The 16895-nt window shown below is 44.4% G+C and overlaps 1 protein-coding gene across 1 annotated transcript in view; it reads right to left on the bottom strand.

Annotated features, from left to right (window-relative positions):
* Positions 1-212: 212 nt before the first annotated feature.
* Positions 213-16895, bottom strand: part of TEX55 (testis expressed 55) — a 42286-nt gene continuing 25603 nt past the window's right edge. Inside the window, exon 4 of the mRNA XM_068968464.1 lies at positions 213-359. Within this exon, the coding sequence (XP_068824565.1) occupies positions 213-359 (147 nt within the window). The remainder of the gene's footprint in view (positions 360-16895) is intronic.

The raw sequence follows: 16895 nt of genomic DNA, 5'->3' as shown, positions 1-16895 counted from the left end.
TACAACTGGATAGGAGCAGGGAATAAAGACTGCTGCAAGCTCCCCAGCAGAGCTGGCTCACACCATCGTGCCTCCTTGTGTTCTGGAGCACCCAGACTAAGCCAGGCGGTCATTTAGCAATGGAGGATGTTTCGTTACTATGTTCAGTGATCACTGTAATTTCATAAAGAAGGAAAAAAAGGTAAAGCCGGTCTGAGTCTGATTGTCAGCTTTTAGGAGCTCTTTAAGATGTGCAGCATACAGACTGCATCCTTCTGAGTGATGAACTGAGGCCCCAAGTCACCCAGTCCAGACCTGAGGTGGTGACGAAGCGCCCTGAGGTCCCTGGCATGGTTCTTCCTGCCCTTGGTCACGGCAAGCTGAAGCCCAAAGGAAAAACATGTGGGTGGAGTGGGCAGTTGGTTCCCATTTAGACTCTGGGCAGCTGTTAAAAACCATTATTTTCAGGAGGTCTTATTGTCTTCAAATATAGCTGGCAAATTAAACATACTCTGTCACGCTGAGTCGGGGGTGATGGGAGAAAGAGGGGCTAACCGTTCCTTTTATGTGCTACTCTACTAGGGGCTTGACATACACATATCTGATTTTCATAACCCAATTAGGTAGAAAAAGAAAAAGGATGAGGAGGCTCCATTTTGCAGATGAAGAAACTCAAGCTTAAATTGGTAAATTAAATTCCCTGGGGTCTCACAGCCAGTAAATGGAAGAGCTGGGCTGGAGGCTTGGTCTACGTGACTCCAGAGCCCAAGTGCTTCTTCTTAGCCCATGTGGCTCCCAGAAAGTATTTACGAGGTTTAATGCTGTGTCCGGCGATTTAAAAAATGTGTCTCTCCCTTGGTGAGGATTCTCTGGAAGGAATGCGGGGTAAGTGTTTGGGTGATTTATTTTGGCTTTTACACTGGAATTATAGCTATCCACATCTCTCAGTGTTTTGTTTATTAAATTAATTAACTATCCACTTCATGCACTCAGGCTCTAAATCAAACTGTATTATATGGCACAACTTGCATTTCGAGGTATACAAAGATACATATGGGAGACTGATGCATTCTAGACTTTCAGGCTTTAGTAGGGAAGCTGTGTTCCCAAATCATTATAACGCATGTAACAAGATCTTAGGAACATCAGAGTTTTGAGGAGGGAAGAGATAATGCTCTCAGGGTCTGTGTGGTTTCCGTGTATCAAACAGATGTGGGTGGGTGTGGGAGGAAAGTGGGAGTGACATTCCAGGTAAAAGGAAAGGAAAGATCAGGGAGTAGAGCCTTAGAAGAGTGAAGAGCCTGGGAGATAACAAATGAGCCAGTTTGGCGGAAGTCCTGGTGTGTGTCCTGAGTCCGTGTGAAGCAAGCCTTCCATTTGACTCAGACCTTGCTAAATTGTAACTTCTTTGTTACACTCTAATGTAAGTATTTACAACCTTCCAAGTAATCTTAAACACCTCTAAATATTTCCCCCTACCCTTCACTTGGCTAGTAGTAGAAACTGAAGGAGTTGAAATTTGTGAGAGTTTTTTTGGCCCAGAATGCGGCACACGGTGGGTATCACCAGTGTCATCAGTGTTTGCTGAGTGAATGGAAGAAACGGGGCCGTTGTTATAAGACTGCTATGCGGAACTTCTGATTAGAAATGCCATTCATTTCTTTCCAGTTGGAAATGTCATTTCAGGCTTAGAAGTGTCATTTCTTCGCTGAGACGGTTGCCCTGAGACAGAGTGGAGCCAGCGTCTGGAGTTAATGCACAACCTCCACAGATGGGAGCCTCACTCACATAGCCGGCTCAACATGTTATAAAGTCCCTCCCTGGAATGTGCAGATACTGCTCCTGACCAGTTGGGTTACCATCTAAACTAGACACAGATACACAGACCATGAAAGGTAGAAGTTCGGGCAACACAGATACATATAGAGAGTAGAGGGCGAATGTCCAGAGAGGCCGGAAGCAGCCTCGTGAGCACCCAGCACCTATCTGCAGGGGCAACTTAGTTGTGGTCATTAGTTGGGCTTAAAGAATGGAAAGAAGGCAGTTTGTTCCTTCAAGGAATTTAAAGTGTGATGATAGCAATGTGGATTCAAAGCAAAAATGACTGTACTCCCATAGAATAAAGGAGGAAAGTAGAGGGGGAAAGGGAAAAAGCAGGTAGGTCTCCAAAGAAAGAGGGGGAGCTCATGGGACCCTGAACAAAGGACCTGGCCCCAGGGGCCTAAATATATCCCGCAAGATCCCAAAGACAGTTCTTCCACACAGAGTTTTAAAGAAGGGGAAGAGACCCAGGAATACTCTGTGGGAGAATTGCAAGTCAAAATTAGGGTGGGAAAATGCGGACCAGAGTGGGAGAAAGGAAGGAAGGAGGCAGGTGGGGGCTTGGTTTGAGGGAAAGGAGAGAGAAATGAAGAAATCGAGACAAGCATGAGGTAGGAGATGTCAGGGAGGCCGGCCGGCGACTGATTGAGGAGGGCAGGACTGTGTGGATGGGCAGGGAATGCCCTCAGCTTGCTGCCCGCTAGATGTTTCTCCTTTCCCACTACGAGTTCTCTTCTCCTCCTTCAGCAGTGCTTAATCACTTAGATAATGGCACAAAAGAACAAAGCGATGGTGAAAGCTGTCATGTTGCGATCACTTAATGATATCCTCAGCACATGCTGGCATTCTGTGTTCATCCTCTCAGCAGACCTGAGAGATGGGGATTTTCACCAAAATCTGTGTTTGTTTCCTGTTGCTGTTGTAACAAATTACCAAAGACTTAGTGACCTCAAAGAACACCCAGGTTTCATCTTACAGTTCTGGGGGTCAGAAGCATGAAATGAGTCCCAGTGGGCTAAAATCTAGGTATCAGCTGAGCTGATTCTCCCCTGGAGGATCTAGGGGAGAAGCTGTTTTCTTGCCATTTAGCAGATGCAAAAAAAAAAAGAGAGCAAAAGAGATTAATTACTTTGCCCAAGGCCATGTTGCAAAATGCAAAAGCTGAGACTCAAACCCAGCTCTGCCCAGATCCAGATCATTCACTTACCAGGGCAGATTGTAAAGATCCGACGTGTGGCTGACACTTTGAGAAGGAAAAGAAACACCTGGGTTGTTGTCCTGCCTATCCGGGAGCAGAGAGGCTACATTTTCCTGCTCAGATGATCCTGTCTTTGCAAAGGTCAGAATCACTAGGTCTCTCTTCACTCTCCTAAGTTCTCGCCTCCTAAACCCCTCAACACTGCACTAATTTTTGCACATTTTCCCTAAACCCAAGGCTGCACCTATAAGCTGTTCTAGAAAACCTGTCTAGATGCATCCCAGACCTGGAGCTCTCCCACCCACCCTTTGGTACCAAAATTTTTAGAAGTAAGGGGTGCAAACGTGCAGGTTAACATGAGAGTCAGCATTTCGTAGACTCTCCATGGCCACCTGTAGTTAGACTAGGTTGGTGTCTGGAAGACTTAAAATATTTATTCCAGCCTCCAAACAGCCACAAATGTCAAGAGGTGTGGCAGTTAGGGGCCCAAATGTAGGTTTCTAGCAGCTCACAGTGTGATCTACTGGCTGTGGTTAGGTGAGCATCCCAGACTTGATGTTAGAAAGCCAAGGTTCAAACTCAGTCTTGCCCAGTCCTTACTGTGTAATCCTGGGCAATGCGACTCAGTGTCTATTCAATCCTCATGTATAAAATGAATAGAATACAAGTTGTCTGGTGGGATTGTTGTGATTACCGAGATAAAAGATGGGAACGTGATAGGTAAACACAAAGATTGTTTACTAACATAAGAAATTATGAATAATAATTGGGCTGTGTCTTTGCTTTATGTACCAGTGACTCCTGGACCCTAGGAAGCAGGTTTCAGTGGTTACTGATGCTACAACCAAAGGCTTCTAGGTTGGGGTGAAGCAGCCTCTTTCACCTTCCCCTGCTCCCTGCTCAAGGGCTGCTCTGCTAGAGGGTCCTGAAAGCCTTACCCGTGTCCCATCTGAGCTCCTTTTTATTTTCTATGGAAGGATTCATGGTCTGGGGTGGAGGGGAGCTCACTGGGAGAGGGAAAAAGCTTCCCGGATATGCTTGGGGCGTGGCCAGAGTCAGGTACCAAACTGCACGTCCATGTGGGAGGGGCCCTCTGTGCATTCCACCGGCATTCCTCAATGGTTAACACCCACCACGGGGCAGGCCCCGTCCCTCTGGCACTGGGGTGCTCTGGAGCCTCTGGTCCAGACTGTGAGGCGAGGCAGAGATGACCCTCAAGTTTCCTCCTCTATGCTGGGGCCGCTTCCTCTCTGACACAGAAGTGACTCAGGGAGTACTCTGTTCTGCTGCCCTTGTGTGTTCTTTCTTCCCAGTGTCAGCCTATGAAGGGCTTCCTGCACTTTACTGCAAGAGTCTCCAAAGCAAGAGAAGGCCCTGGGAACCCTGTTTAATTTGCCTTTTTCGGTCCTTACACGTGGTAGGCGCTTAATAAATTATTTTACTCAGGAAAAGAGTATATGAAGTGCATTTTTAAAATGTGTATTTGCATGAGAAGAATAAATGAGTGAATTATTGGCCTAGACCTTTACTGCAGAACAGGTTATAGTGAAGGAGAAAAACATGGGCTTTAGTTGGATCTAGGTTTGAATCTTGCTCTACCACTTAGTGGTTTTGTGGCCTTTGGTAATTACTTTATCTTTTTGAGCTTTCTCTAAAAGGGTAACATAAGACTTAACTAAAAGAGTTGCTATAAAATTATGTGAGAGTATGGCATCTGGTCCCATCACTTCATGGGAAATAGATGGGGAAACAGTGGTGTCAGACTTTATCTTTTTGGGCTCCAAAATCACTGCAGATGGTGACTGCAGCCATGAAATTAAAAGACGCTTACTCCTTGGAAGAAAAGTTATGACCAACCTAGATAGCATATTGAAAAGCAGAGACATTACTTTGCCAACAAAGGTCCAACTAGTCAAGGCTATGGTTTTTCCTGTGGTCATGTATGGATGCGAGAGTTGGACTGTGAAGAAGGCTGAGCACCGAAGAATTGACGGTTTTAAACAGTGATGTTGGAGAAGACTCTTGAGAGTCCCTTGGACTGCAAGGAGATCCAAGCAGTCCATTCTGAAGGAGATCAACCCTGGGATTTCTTTGGAAGGAATGATGCTAAAGCTGAAACTCCAGTACTTTGGCCACCTCATGCGAAGAGTTGACTCATTGGAAAAGACTCTGATGCTGGGAGGGACTGGGGGCAGGAGGAGAAGGGAACGACAGAGGATGAGACGGCTGGATGGCATCACTGACTTGATGGACATGAGTTTGAATGAACTCTGGGAGATGGTGATGCACAGGGAGGCCTGGTGTGCTGTGATTCATGGGGTCGCAAAGAGTCGGACACGACTGAGCGACTGAACTGAACTGAACTGATGGGTGAAGTTCTAACACAGTATCAGTTACCCAACCAATATTTATTTTCTTTCCCTTTGCCTCAGTTTCTTGAAGCAGACAGACCAGAACAAATAGTGAATGGTTAAGGCACCTAAAACTAGTGACTTAATTTTGTTTTAAAACAGAAGCACATTGGGAATCTAAATTGGTACAGCCACTGTGGAAAGGTTTCTCAAAAAACTAAACCAAACCATATGACTCAGCAATTTCACTTTGGGGCATATTCTGAAAAAAGAAAAAGCCCCACTAATTCAAAAAGGTAAATGTACCTCTTTGTTCACAGCAGCATTATTTACAATGGCTAAGATATGGAAGCAACCTTAGTGTCCATCAACAGATGAATGGATAAAGAAGATATAATCTATAGAGAATGGAATTTTGCCATTTGCACTGACACGGGTGGACTTGGAGGTTACTGTGCTCAGTGAAAGACAGAGAAAGACAAATATGATGTCATGTATATGTGAAATCTGAAAAGATACAGCAGACTAGTGAGTATAACAAAAAAGAAGCAAACTCACAGACATGCAGAGAACGAATTAGTGGTTACCAGTGGGGAGGGGGAGAGGCCTAGGAGGTACAAAGTATTAGGTATAAAATAAGCGAGCGACTTCACTTTCACTTTTCAGTTTCATGCATTGGAGAAGGAAATGGCAACCCACTCCAGTGTTCTTGCCTGGAGAATCCCAGGGATGGGGGAGTCTGGTGGGCTGCCGTCTGTGGGGTTGCACAGAATCGGACATGACTGACGTGACTTAGCAGCAGCAGCAAGCTATAAGGGTATATTGTACATCGTGGGGATACAGCCAATATTTTATTATACTTATAAGTGGAGTATAATCTTTAAAAATTGTGAATCACTATTATTGTACACATGTAACTTATATAATGTACATCAGTATATTTCAATTAAAAACAAACAGCCACACTTTCAAAGGAAATATGAAAATACAACTTCAATATGAAACTCTCATATACAAACTCAGATCAAAGTCTGGCTGAAGCAAAAGTCGGGAGCCTGAGCTTCCCAGAGCTTCCCTTCTTCAGCTCTAAAACTTCCTAACCACAAGGCTAGCCCCAGATTGGTTGGAAACTATTTCTAGAACTAACAGAAAAGAAACATAGAGGCAGATCGCTGCTCAAAATGCAGTTACCAAAGAAGTTAGAAGGTGCTCAAGAGTGACATTGGAAAACTCTGGTTTAATGTGTAGGCTGGTATTACACAATCTCTCAAGGGGAAGCTAAACTCCTAGGAAAGCCTCCTAGAAAATGGTGGCAAGTGAGTTTACTTCCCTAGTAGACTAGCTGGAGAAACCTCTTGGAGGGGTTGTGTTACTGGATCACTTAGAACAAAGGCAATGTGATTTCTGTGAAAGAAAAGGATCAGACCTGGTTAATCTTTTGAAGTTCTTGGAAGGCTTGTCAATGCCTGTGCACAAGGGTAAACTAATAAACTTATTTAGATTGCACAAAGAAAAACTCTGACATAGTGCCCTGCTGATGGTTATTAAAAAAAAAAAGACGTTATGAATTTGTTGACCTTTCCATAGAGGTCAGGCATGGAGAGAGACCAAAAGAGAGGGACAAGTGGGCCCTTTTCTACATAAGGAATATAAGCTGTGATGGTCTCTGTTGCCTGGAGTAGTTGTGCCTTAAAAAGTTAGTAAATTTCTTGAGTTTTGTCTTGGCCTGCCTGATAAGGAAGTACCACAATGAATACCCTTCCATGATTAATTTTATGTGTTAACTTGATTAGGATAGGGCTTACCTGGAGGCTTAGATGGTAAAGAATCTGCCTGCAGTGTGGGAGACCCGGGTTCGATCCCTGGGTCAGGAAGATCCCCCAGAGAAGGAAATAGCAACCCGCTCCAGTATTTTTGCCTGGAGAATCCCATGGTCAGAGGAGTCTGGCAAGTTACTTTCCATGGGGTTGTAAAGAGTTGGACACAACTGAGGGACTAACACTTTCACTTTGATTAGATATGGGGCCTAGTTGTTGGTCAAATATAATACCTGTCTATGGCTGTGATGACATTTTTTAGATGTAATTAATGGTTAAATAAGTTGCCTTTGCGTAAAGCAGATTACCTCCCATAATGTGGGTGGGCCTCATCCAATCAGTTGAAGGGCTTAAAAACAAAGACTGGGGTTTCCCAAAGAAGAAGCAATTCTGCCTCCAGATTGCACATAGAAACCCTGTACAAGTTTTCAGTCTGCAGATTTCAGACCCAAGACTGCAACACCAGCTCACCTGAATTTTCAGGCTGCTAGTCTGCTCTGCAGATTTCAAACTTGCCAGCCCCCCAACCCCCATCCTAGCCACATAAGCCAATTCCTTAAAATAAATCTTTTTCCCTATATATATATCCTATTGGCTCTTATTTCTGTGGAGAACTCTGCAAGATGCAAACCCCTGATTTAAACAGATTTATAGTTTTGGTAGAAACAAATGCAATCATTTTCTGGTATTTCCTAAGAACATTTCACCCTTTCTTTCCAGTTCCCACTTCCAGATCCTGACTTCTGGCTCAGATGGATCCACCCATTTCTGTTTCCTTTCCACACACTGCCTTCAGAGTGAAGTTTCTAGAGCAGGGGTTCTTAAACCATCCTATAGAACACAGATGTTCCACCTACTGGGGCAACATTACTTTGATGCCAAAATTGAATAATTGGCAGTCATTTCCTAAGCTGAAGAGAAATGAACGATCAGAATTGGTCATTTTAAGCATTTTCCTCCCACAGATTTTTCCTTAAATCTTGGGTGCCCGCTACTACCTGCCTAGCTGAATTCTAGTTTATAGTATGAACTTAGGCCAACATGATTTACTGAGTTATTTTAAATCTAATACATCAACATTGTTGTAGTGTTCCACAAAGATTAACATGCCTTCTAAGTGTCAGACAGAGGGCTGGCTGTCCGTTCAGGTGAGTTCCACTTCTCTGAACCTAGCCCCCAAGTTCCCTCCCACACATCCCCACGCTGTGCCACCCTTGGCTCCCCTCCAGGAGTTGTCTGACTGGACCTCTGTGCTCTCCTGGGTGGGGGTGTGGCTTGCCCCAGAATTTTGGCACAGTATAAGAGAGATGCGGAGAAGGCAATGGCACCCCACTCCAGTACTCTTGCCTGGAAAATCCCATGGACAGAGGAGCCTGGTAGGCTGCAGTCCATGGGGTTGCTAAGAGTTGGACATGACTGAGCAACTTCACTTTCACTTTTCACTTTCATGCATTGGAAAAGGAAATGGCAATCCACTCCAGTGTTCTTGCCTGGAGAATCCCAGGGAAGGAGGAGCCTGGTGGGCTACCGTCAATGGGGTCGCACAGAGTCGGACACGACTGAAGCGACTTAGCAGCAGCAGCAGCATAAGAGGGATGAGGAAGTAATAGGGCTTTTTATCAGTAAAACGTTGACACCTACTCTTTCAGCTGTTTGGACCCAGAAAACTAATAATGACCCTGGTCTTGGGGCTTCCTCCATCAGGAGACAGCAGAGAGTGCTCCCAGTGCAAATATCTCTTGAGGTTAAGAGTTTTACTCTTGTTCTTTTTAAATGCTACAATGTTACAATAGTTCTACCTGAGGCAGACACCTCCTCTCCACAGCTCAGTGGGCCTTCCTGACCAGCAGCCTGGCCCCAGGTGTGACCGGGCATAACCTGTCACTGTGATCCTGCTCCCATGGTCCCAGAACTGGAGATGTGATGAGGCAAAATTGTTCAAACAGGTGCCGGGGGGCTGGCTTAGGGAAAACACACCTGGGATCCCGGGTGGGAAAGGTTGCTGTAAAGGATGCTGCTGGGACATTTGGCAAACCTTGGCTCTAGACTGTCCACAGAGGGTGGTGGGGAGGGGGACATCCATGTCAAAGCTCAAAGCGCCCTGGTTTGACGGCCTGCAGCCATCTCAGACAATGTCCTTGTCATGACAGATGCCTGCTGCGGTCTTCAGGGCCACAGGATCAAGACATCTCAAAGGATGGGCAAAGAAACAATAACAATACACAGACACTGAGCGAGTAAACGCAGACCTTGGCAAACCCTCTGTTAAGGGACAGATAATAACTGTTCTTGGCTTTGTAGTGATAATGTCTCTGTCACAACTCAGCCTAGCCATGACATGCAACCAAGTGAGGGCACGGAAATGAACAGCACGGCTCTACCGAAGCAGGCGGTGGGCTGGATTTGGCCAGTAGCTCACTTGATAAAGAATCTGCCTGCAATGTAGGAAACCTGAGTTCAATCTCTGGGTTGGAAATATCCCCTGGAGGAGGGCATGACAACCCACTCCAGTATTCTGGACTGGAGAATCCCCATGGACAGAGGAGCCTGGTGGGCTACAGTCCACGGGGTCGCAAAGAGTCGGGCACGACTGAGCGACTAAGCAGAGCCCAAGTACCAGTCACCTAGTCTTAAGATGCACTGTCCTAAAACAAACTCTGGTTTTCTATCACTCCCCTGCTTAAACACCTGCAAAGGCTCCCTACATCCTCAGTTTAAGGTGGGGGTGGGAGTGGGATGGGGAGGGGTGGAGTCCCCATCCCAGCACAAGCTCAGCCACAGGCGCCTTCTTGCTTCCTAATTCCAGATGGTTTTACTTGTCCACCCATCCTCTCCTGCTCACCAATCTCTGCAAATTCAAATTTCTCCTCTCCTTCTCTGTTGCACTTGAATTTGAGACCTTTCTGGCTTTTCAGTTCCTAGAGACAGACTAATAACTTCCCTTTGCCTGTGTCTATAGCTTTTGTCCAGTCCGATTTTATTCTCCTTCTGGCCCAGGGAAGAGAGGCTGGTCAACCAAAGAGATAAAGCACAAACTCCTCAGTTTGTATTCAGTCAGTACCAACCATGTTCTGTTGGCCTCCCACTCACTTTCCTCTGCTCCTCTGTGTGGTGTCTCATTTTTGCTTCTTGAACTCTTTACTATCTTCTGAAGCTCAGCTGAAAATCCTTTCCTTTCCTCAAGCACCCGTGCCCAGAATTATCCTTCCTTCCCCACTTCCCTCTCTCTGCCCAATCAAACAGTTCTCAACGGCAGCCTGCACTGGGTCCTGTTCCATGCACTTGTGTGTATGTGTGTGTGTGTGTGTGTGGGGGGGAGCTTTTCCCTATTTGCCTCTGCCATGACAACCTAAGCTGACACCTTGTTCCTGTTTTTCTTTCTTTTTTGTTACTTCTTTTCTTTACCCACATTTGTTAATAAGTTAATTCTGAACCCCAAAACGAATAGATTGCTGTACATTTTAAAAAGTCATTTGACGAATAATTGCGTTAAAGAAACAAAATCAGAAACTTTCAAATTACTTGATCAGTGACACACTCTAAAGTCAATGACTACACTCTTAGTAGTTTTGTCTTACTGAGAAGGTATGTGATTGCGGAGAAATTAAGGTGTCACGCACCCCAGGGTCGTTATTGGCTATGTGCCCTTTCGTAGTATGATCCAGTATCAGCTCTGGCTGCAGACCGAGGGGCTGTATAGTCAGTCCCGTCTTGGTGCAGACAAGGAAACCAAAGCTGGTCAGGGAAAGCGACCTGCTCAAGGTCACTGGTGTGTCATTTTCAGAGTCAGGCTCTGAGTCAGGTCTCCTGACTCCTAAATCAGGACTTCGTATTAAATTTGTCACTCATCTTTCTTCTTTCTAAGGTATGGAGATACTACCTACCTTTATATTTCCTTAAAATGAAGAGAAACTCCTAATGCCCTGCCAGAAGGGGAGTCACATAAGCAAAAGCTGACAAGGTGAGAACTTTCTACCCTTGCTCTCCAGTCAAAGTCTTCCTCACTCTTCATCTTAATTTCCAAATTTCCACAAATCGAGAATCACTCCTTTGCTCCTGGTTAGAATGCAAATACATATAAAAAGAGCGCAGTGAGCCTCACAAGCCGTCAATATCAATGCCTCATTGTGAATGATTTGAGTAGAAATCCAAATTTCCAAAGGAAGAGAGGAGACCCCATGTGAGGGAAAGAGACCCAAGGAGCGGGAAGAGCCGAACCAATGAACTCCCTGCCTCATGGTCTGGGGGCTTGGGGCTGACTGCTGATACTGTGCGTGTGTCTGCCCCTCTCCACTTCGCTCTTAGCTTCCAGTGTGGGTGAGCTTTTTCAGATAGGGGGTTTCCTGAAACTTTCCTGAGTTATTTCAAAGCAATGCTTCCCTCAAATATATTTGAACATTTTCTTTTTCTTCCTTCCTTTTTTTTGTTTTTTTGTTTGTTGTTATTTGGGAGGGGTAGTAAAGGAAGCAGATGGGATGGAGTGAATTTTAGAAAGTGGAATTGGTAGTGGGCAGAGGATGGAGTAGCTGCTGTCCTCTTTAGAAATGACATTGCCCCCGGCTGAAAGTACTCAGTTCACCTCAAAATATTTTCCGCACATAGTAAAGCCCCTGTGAGCCCCACCCTGTGGAAGACTGCCCAGTGGCCTGGCACCATGATGATTTATTCCAATTGCACAACATCCTGGGAGTTCCTTTGCTCTGAGGAGTGCAGATTTTTTTTAAGAGGCTGGAGTTTTCTTTATGTGTTTCCCCCCCACCCCCCTTGTGTCTTCATTCAGTTGGTTTTCTCCTAAAAATGATTCATCTACACAGTGTTGATGTTTCCAGACACAGTGAAAAATAGGTCTAAAAATCATTGCTCACTAAACAAACCAATTTTCAAAGCAGGAGAAAAAGGAGAGAGACTCACCCACCAAGCATGAGATCATTTTTTCAAGTTCATTACCTCTTCCTCACCCAAGGCTGTTGGACCAGAGAACACACAAACCACACCTCCCATTTTAGCTCCTGTTAGTGAAATTTGACAAAAGAAAAAGAAAAAAAAACAGAAATAGGAGAGGACAAAATAGACAATAAGCCATTGCCTTAGCCCAGATTCTGAAACCCAGAACTAGATCAGACGCTTGTACGACTCCGAGGTGAGGATAAAGATGTCTGTGGAGATTATATCAGGACAATTGCTGGTCTGCTTACATTTAGGGTATGATGAGTCCCTGGGAATGATGAATGATGAAAGAAGGCACTTGTTCTCACGGCCATGACCCCCATTGCTCAGAGCATCCCTTAGTTTTTCTTGCTTTAAAACTCTAAACCTGCTCTGACTCATGTAGGAACTAGTAGAGACTTGAAACTATTTGGATTCTAATTAAATTCAATTAAAATTCAATCCTTGGTGGGGGGGGGTTCAGGATGATGGGACACACGTACACCCATGGCAAAAACCACTACAATATTGTAAAGCAATTAGCCTCCAATTAAAAAAATTAATTTTTTTAAAAGAATAAAGTTCAACCTGTTTTTTAAAAAAAATTCAGTCCTTATGTTGCACTAGCCACATTTCAAATGCTCAATAGCTGTATGTGGTTAGCGGCTGTTGTATAGAACATTTCCATCTTTGCAGAGAGTTCTATGGGACAGTGAGCTCTTGCCTCCTGAAGCTTGCTGTGCTGATCTGAGTCACTCTCCAACCTGAAGTCAAGCACTAAGCTGTAAGCAGTGGCTCAGGTGTTCTCAGCCCAGTGAGGGCCTCAGGTGCAGGCAATGTGAGCGGTAGGCCCAACCCCAGGGCAGGAACTCTATGGAGATTCCTTGGGGGAGGTGAGATTAAGGTACCTCCCCATGAACTTGGTCTCTGCCCCAGCGAGGGAACAGTGACGCATCAGGGGTGTGGGTAGCCTGCATGGCCATGAGGCCCAGACTCCAGCATCAGGGTGAAGCATATTCTAGGACTGACCACTGTTTGCCCTGGGTGAGAATGTAAGCAGGAGGGGCCGAAAGAAATTCTGAGATTTCATTTCCTTTCCTTGACTAGATGGTGTCAAAGATCCCTTTTGTATTTACAAGTCTGTGAATCTTTCCAGAGAGCTAAAAACTCCCAGGTGAGCTGATTTTTATGCCCCTCCCCCCCTTTTCTTTGCAGAAAGCAAAACACACACACACACACATACACACACACACAAATGAAAACAAAAACTAAAAACTCTGTTGTAACAGAAAGCAAAATAAGAAATACTTCTCCTCACGGAGAAAGGTTAATTACTAGAACTAAACAGTTCCTTACAAGGCTTGAAAACTGTATAACCCAACCTATATACATAACTGAAATATGTATTTATATACAATCTAAGTGAGTTCTTTCTGTAGTGCTTAGCAATTCTATTCAGGCAAAAAATCAATAAACATGCTCTTTAATTAAAAAAACATTAAAATTCATAAAAATTCAAAATGTCTTTAGTATCTTTAAAGCTATTTATAAGTGGGGTTTTAAGTTCATAAATGTAAAGTAGTACTCATATTATTTGAATCTTAACCTGTATTATGTGTGGAAGTGTTGTTAGAACAAAAAATACAACCTGCAAACCCTGATGGAACCACCAACTGATGCAGAGTGAAAAGAAGTTATGTAAAAATAACATTGTGTAGATGAAGCTAATTTGTTGACCTGTTTCAACATTTATTAAGCAGAACTGTTTGCAGAGAAGAAACATGAATAAATTGCCTCACAAATCCCCTTATGAATAGGCAGGACCAAATGATTTCTGACAAGAAGGCTGGGAAACTCTCTCTGCTAGGCTAATTTTTTTTTTGCTTTTCTGACTCTACAAGGAAACTGGAAGCCCACAAAGGTGCCTGTCAATCTGAGATTTAGTTAGGAGATAGAGGTTTTCCCAGGGTTCTCGGATTTTTCTTGTTTTTTCTGTGAGGAAATGTGAGGTGGAAATCAGGATGGGTGAATAATACCCGACGGAAGAACTTTATCTCAGTTCTGAGAACTGAACCATAACAAAGGGGCTGAGAAAGCAGTTGTACAGTTTAAAGTAAAAGATATTGTGAACAGCCACAATATCCTAACTTACAAAAAAATGACAGACTCTATTCATCAGGAAATGAACTTCTTCCCCTCTCCCTCGCAGACAGCTCACTCCCTTCCCAGGAAAGCAACCCAGCCCCAAAGAGTGCAGGTATCTTCCCTGCGTGGTGGAATGGGTCTACTCACCTTACCCTCTCCTCCTCCTTCTGGTACTGTATCGGCTCCCTCTGCACGCTGCTCTGGCCAGAGGTGCTTTTCTACCCTGCACCAATCCTTTGAACCTCTGGGACCAGGGAAGGGTGGTCTGTGATTGGGAGAAGGCATCTCGCATGGGCTGAGCCTGATGCTGCCTAAGCCTGCCTCTCTAGGGCCGGAAGTAACAGGAAACTTTCAGCCAGTAGATTTCTGCTGCTCTGGAATGTGTAATTCTGACAGATGGAAGCACTTGGACAGGGTTCATCTCATCACACGTCTGGATTCCTCGTAGGTCTGGGCTTCCTTGAGCACACACTCAGGGCTTCTGTTTTGATTTTGATTTGTTTTGTTTTTCTTAGTGTGATTTAATCCTTAATTCTGCTCTTGGGCATTAAAAAGGCCTTTTTTGTTGTCCTGACTGTTCAGTCATGCTGGTACACATTTATGTGTCCAGGGTCATGTCTAGTTTCAGTTTCTGTAACTTCCAGATGCTATGTCTATGGGGATAAGAATTGCCCAAGGAATGCCACACTGAGTTGGTCCAAAGACTGATAAGGGTCAGGAGACCTGGAAACAAAGAGGTTGAGAGATAAAGGGCTCAATCAATCATCCCCTGTTATCCAATTGATTTCTCCATTTCTTCTCTCCCCTTGCCTTTTTCTTTCCTCCTTTCCTCTGGAGCCAGGTGTCATACACCAGCACCAACAATGTCTGAAGAAACTGTTTATTTCAGTGGTTGCATAACACGCCATGGATACATGCATGATAGTTTACTTAGCCTGGTGTGAGTGATGGGTCGTGGCAGTGATGTTAGAATTTACTCAATGCCTTAATCAATAGATTTTCGGGGTTCTCGTGGGTCAGGACCATCCTTCTAACAGGTTAGGTTTTTTAGGAACAGACTTGGAGACTGAGTACAGGGTGCATTTATTAGTGAGTAAATACCCAGGGAAGAGAGAAGGGAGAGGGAAGAAGCAAGGTTGGCTGGAGAGGGAGGTCAATCTGCCATGCAGGCGGGACAGCCGAGGAAACCCTGGAGGAAGATGGCCTGTTACAGTCACCCTGCCTTGGCTCCCTTTATAATCAGTCCTTAGATACAGGTTGCCCTGGGAATTTGGCTTTTTGTAACAAAGGCTGTCCCTGAAGTGGGTGGGCAGGGGAGACAGGAGCTGTGGTACTCTCAGGAGCTGGGCAGCATGTTCCCCCTTGAAGGTGCCTGCACGGGGCATCTCTGTGTCCATCACACAACTTATTTCTCCTCAGCTCTGCAGGGCCTGGTTAGGGAGAGAATTTTTCACACAGTGGAATTCTGTACAATTGTGATGGGAAAAATGAGGTCACAGAAAACCACTTCATTACATGGAATATGTTCATTTATTTATTCAATATTTATTTATATAAATATGCATCAAGAACTTATGAAGTGCCAAATACTTCCTAAGTACTACAAATGAAAAAAGCAGGTTATAAAATAGTTTGTACAATTTAACACACTTTTTTTTAAGTATGTATATGTCAGTGAATTTAAAAGTTAGAAAGAAAAAGATTTTAAAAAGTTAGAAAGAAATTAAATATACCAGGATTTTATCTGGGTGATGTGATATGAATGACTTTTTGGTAGCTCCTATATTTATAAATGATCTATGTTACAGAGAAATATGTAAATTATTAAAAATGTGTTCTTTTGGAAATCTTTGTGGTAAAGTAGCAAGGATACAGACAAGGACATGTTTCCATTCATATCTTAGGCAATGTATGTTCTATTACTAGGATTATGTGGGGAGAAAACATGAATCTTTTCAAACCAGATTCAGTTCAGTTCAGTTCAGTCACTCAGTCATGTCTAACTCTTGGTGACCCCATGGACTGAGGCACGCCAGGCTTCCCTGTCCATCACCAACTCCCGGACCTTGCTCAGACTTATGTCCATTGAGTCGGTGATGCCATCCAACCATCTGATCCTCTGTCGTCCCCTTCTCTTCCCACCTTCAGTCTTTCCCAGCATCAGGGTCTTTTCAAATGAGTCAGTTCTTTGCATCAGGTGGCCAAAGTATTGGAGTTTCACCTTTAGCATCAGTCCTTCCAATCAATGTTCAGGACTGATTTCCTTTAGGATGGACTGGTTGGATCTCCTTGCAGTCCAAGGGACTCTCAAGAGTCTTCTCCAACACCACAGTTCAAAGGCATCAATTCTTCAGCACTCAGCTTTCTTTATAGTCTAACTCTCACATCCGTACATGACTCCTGGAAAAACCAAATCTTTGGCTAGACAAACCTTTGTTGGCAAAGCAATGTCTCTGCTTTTTAATATGTTGTCTTCAGTTCAGTTCAGTTCGGTCACTCAGTCATGTCTGACTCTTTGCAACCCCATGAACTGCAGCATGCCAGGCCTTCCTGTCCATCACCAACTCCTGGAGTTCACCCAAACCCATGTCCATTGAGTTGGTGATGCCATTCAGCCATCTCATCCTCTGTCGTCCCCTTCTCCTCCTGCCCTCAATC

This window comes from Capricornis sumatraensis, chromosome 1 (genome assembly GCF_032405125.1).
Source record: "Capricornis sumatraensis isolate serow.1 chromosome 1, serow.2, whole genome shotgun sequence".
Taxonomy (NCBI): Eukaryota; Metazoa; Chordata; class Mammalia; order Artiodactyla; family Bovidae; genus Capricornis; species Capricornis sumatraensis.
Note: the sequence above shows the minus strand (reverse complement) of the source record. Positions and strands in the feature narration are given on the sequence as shown.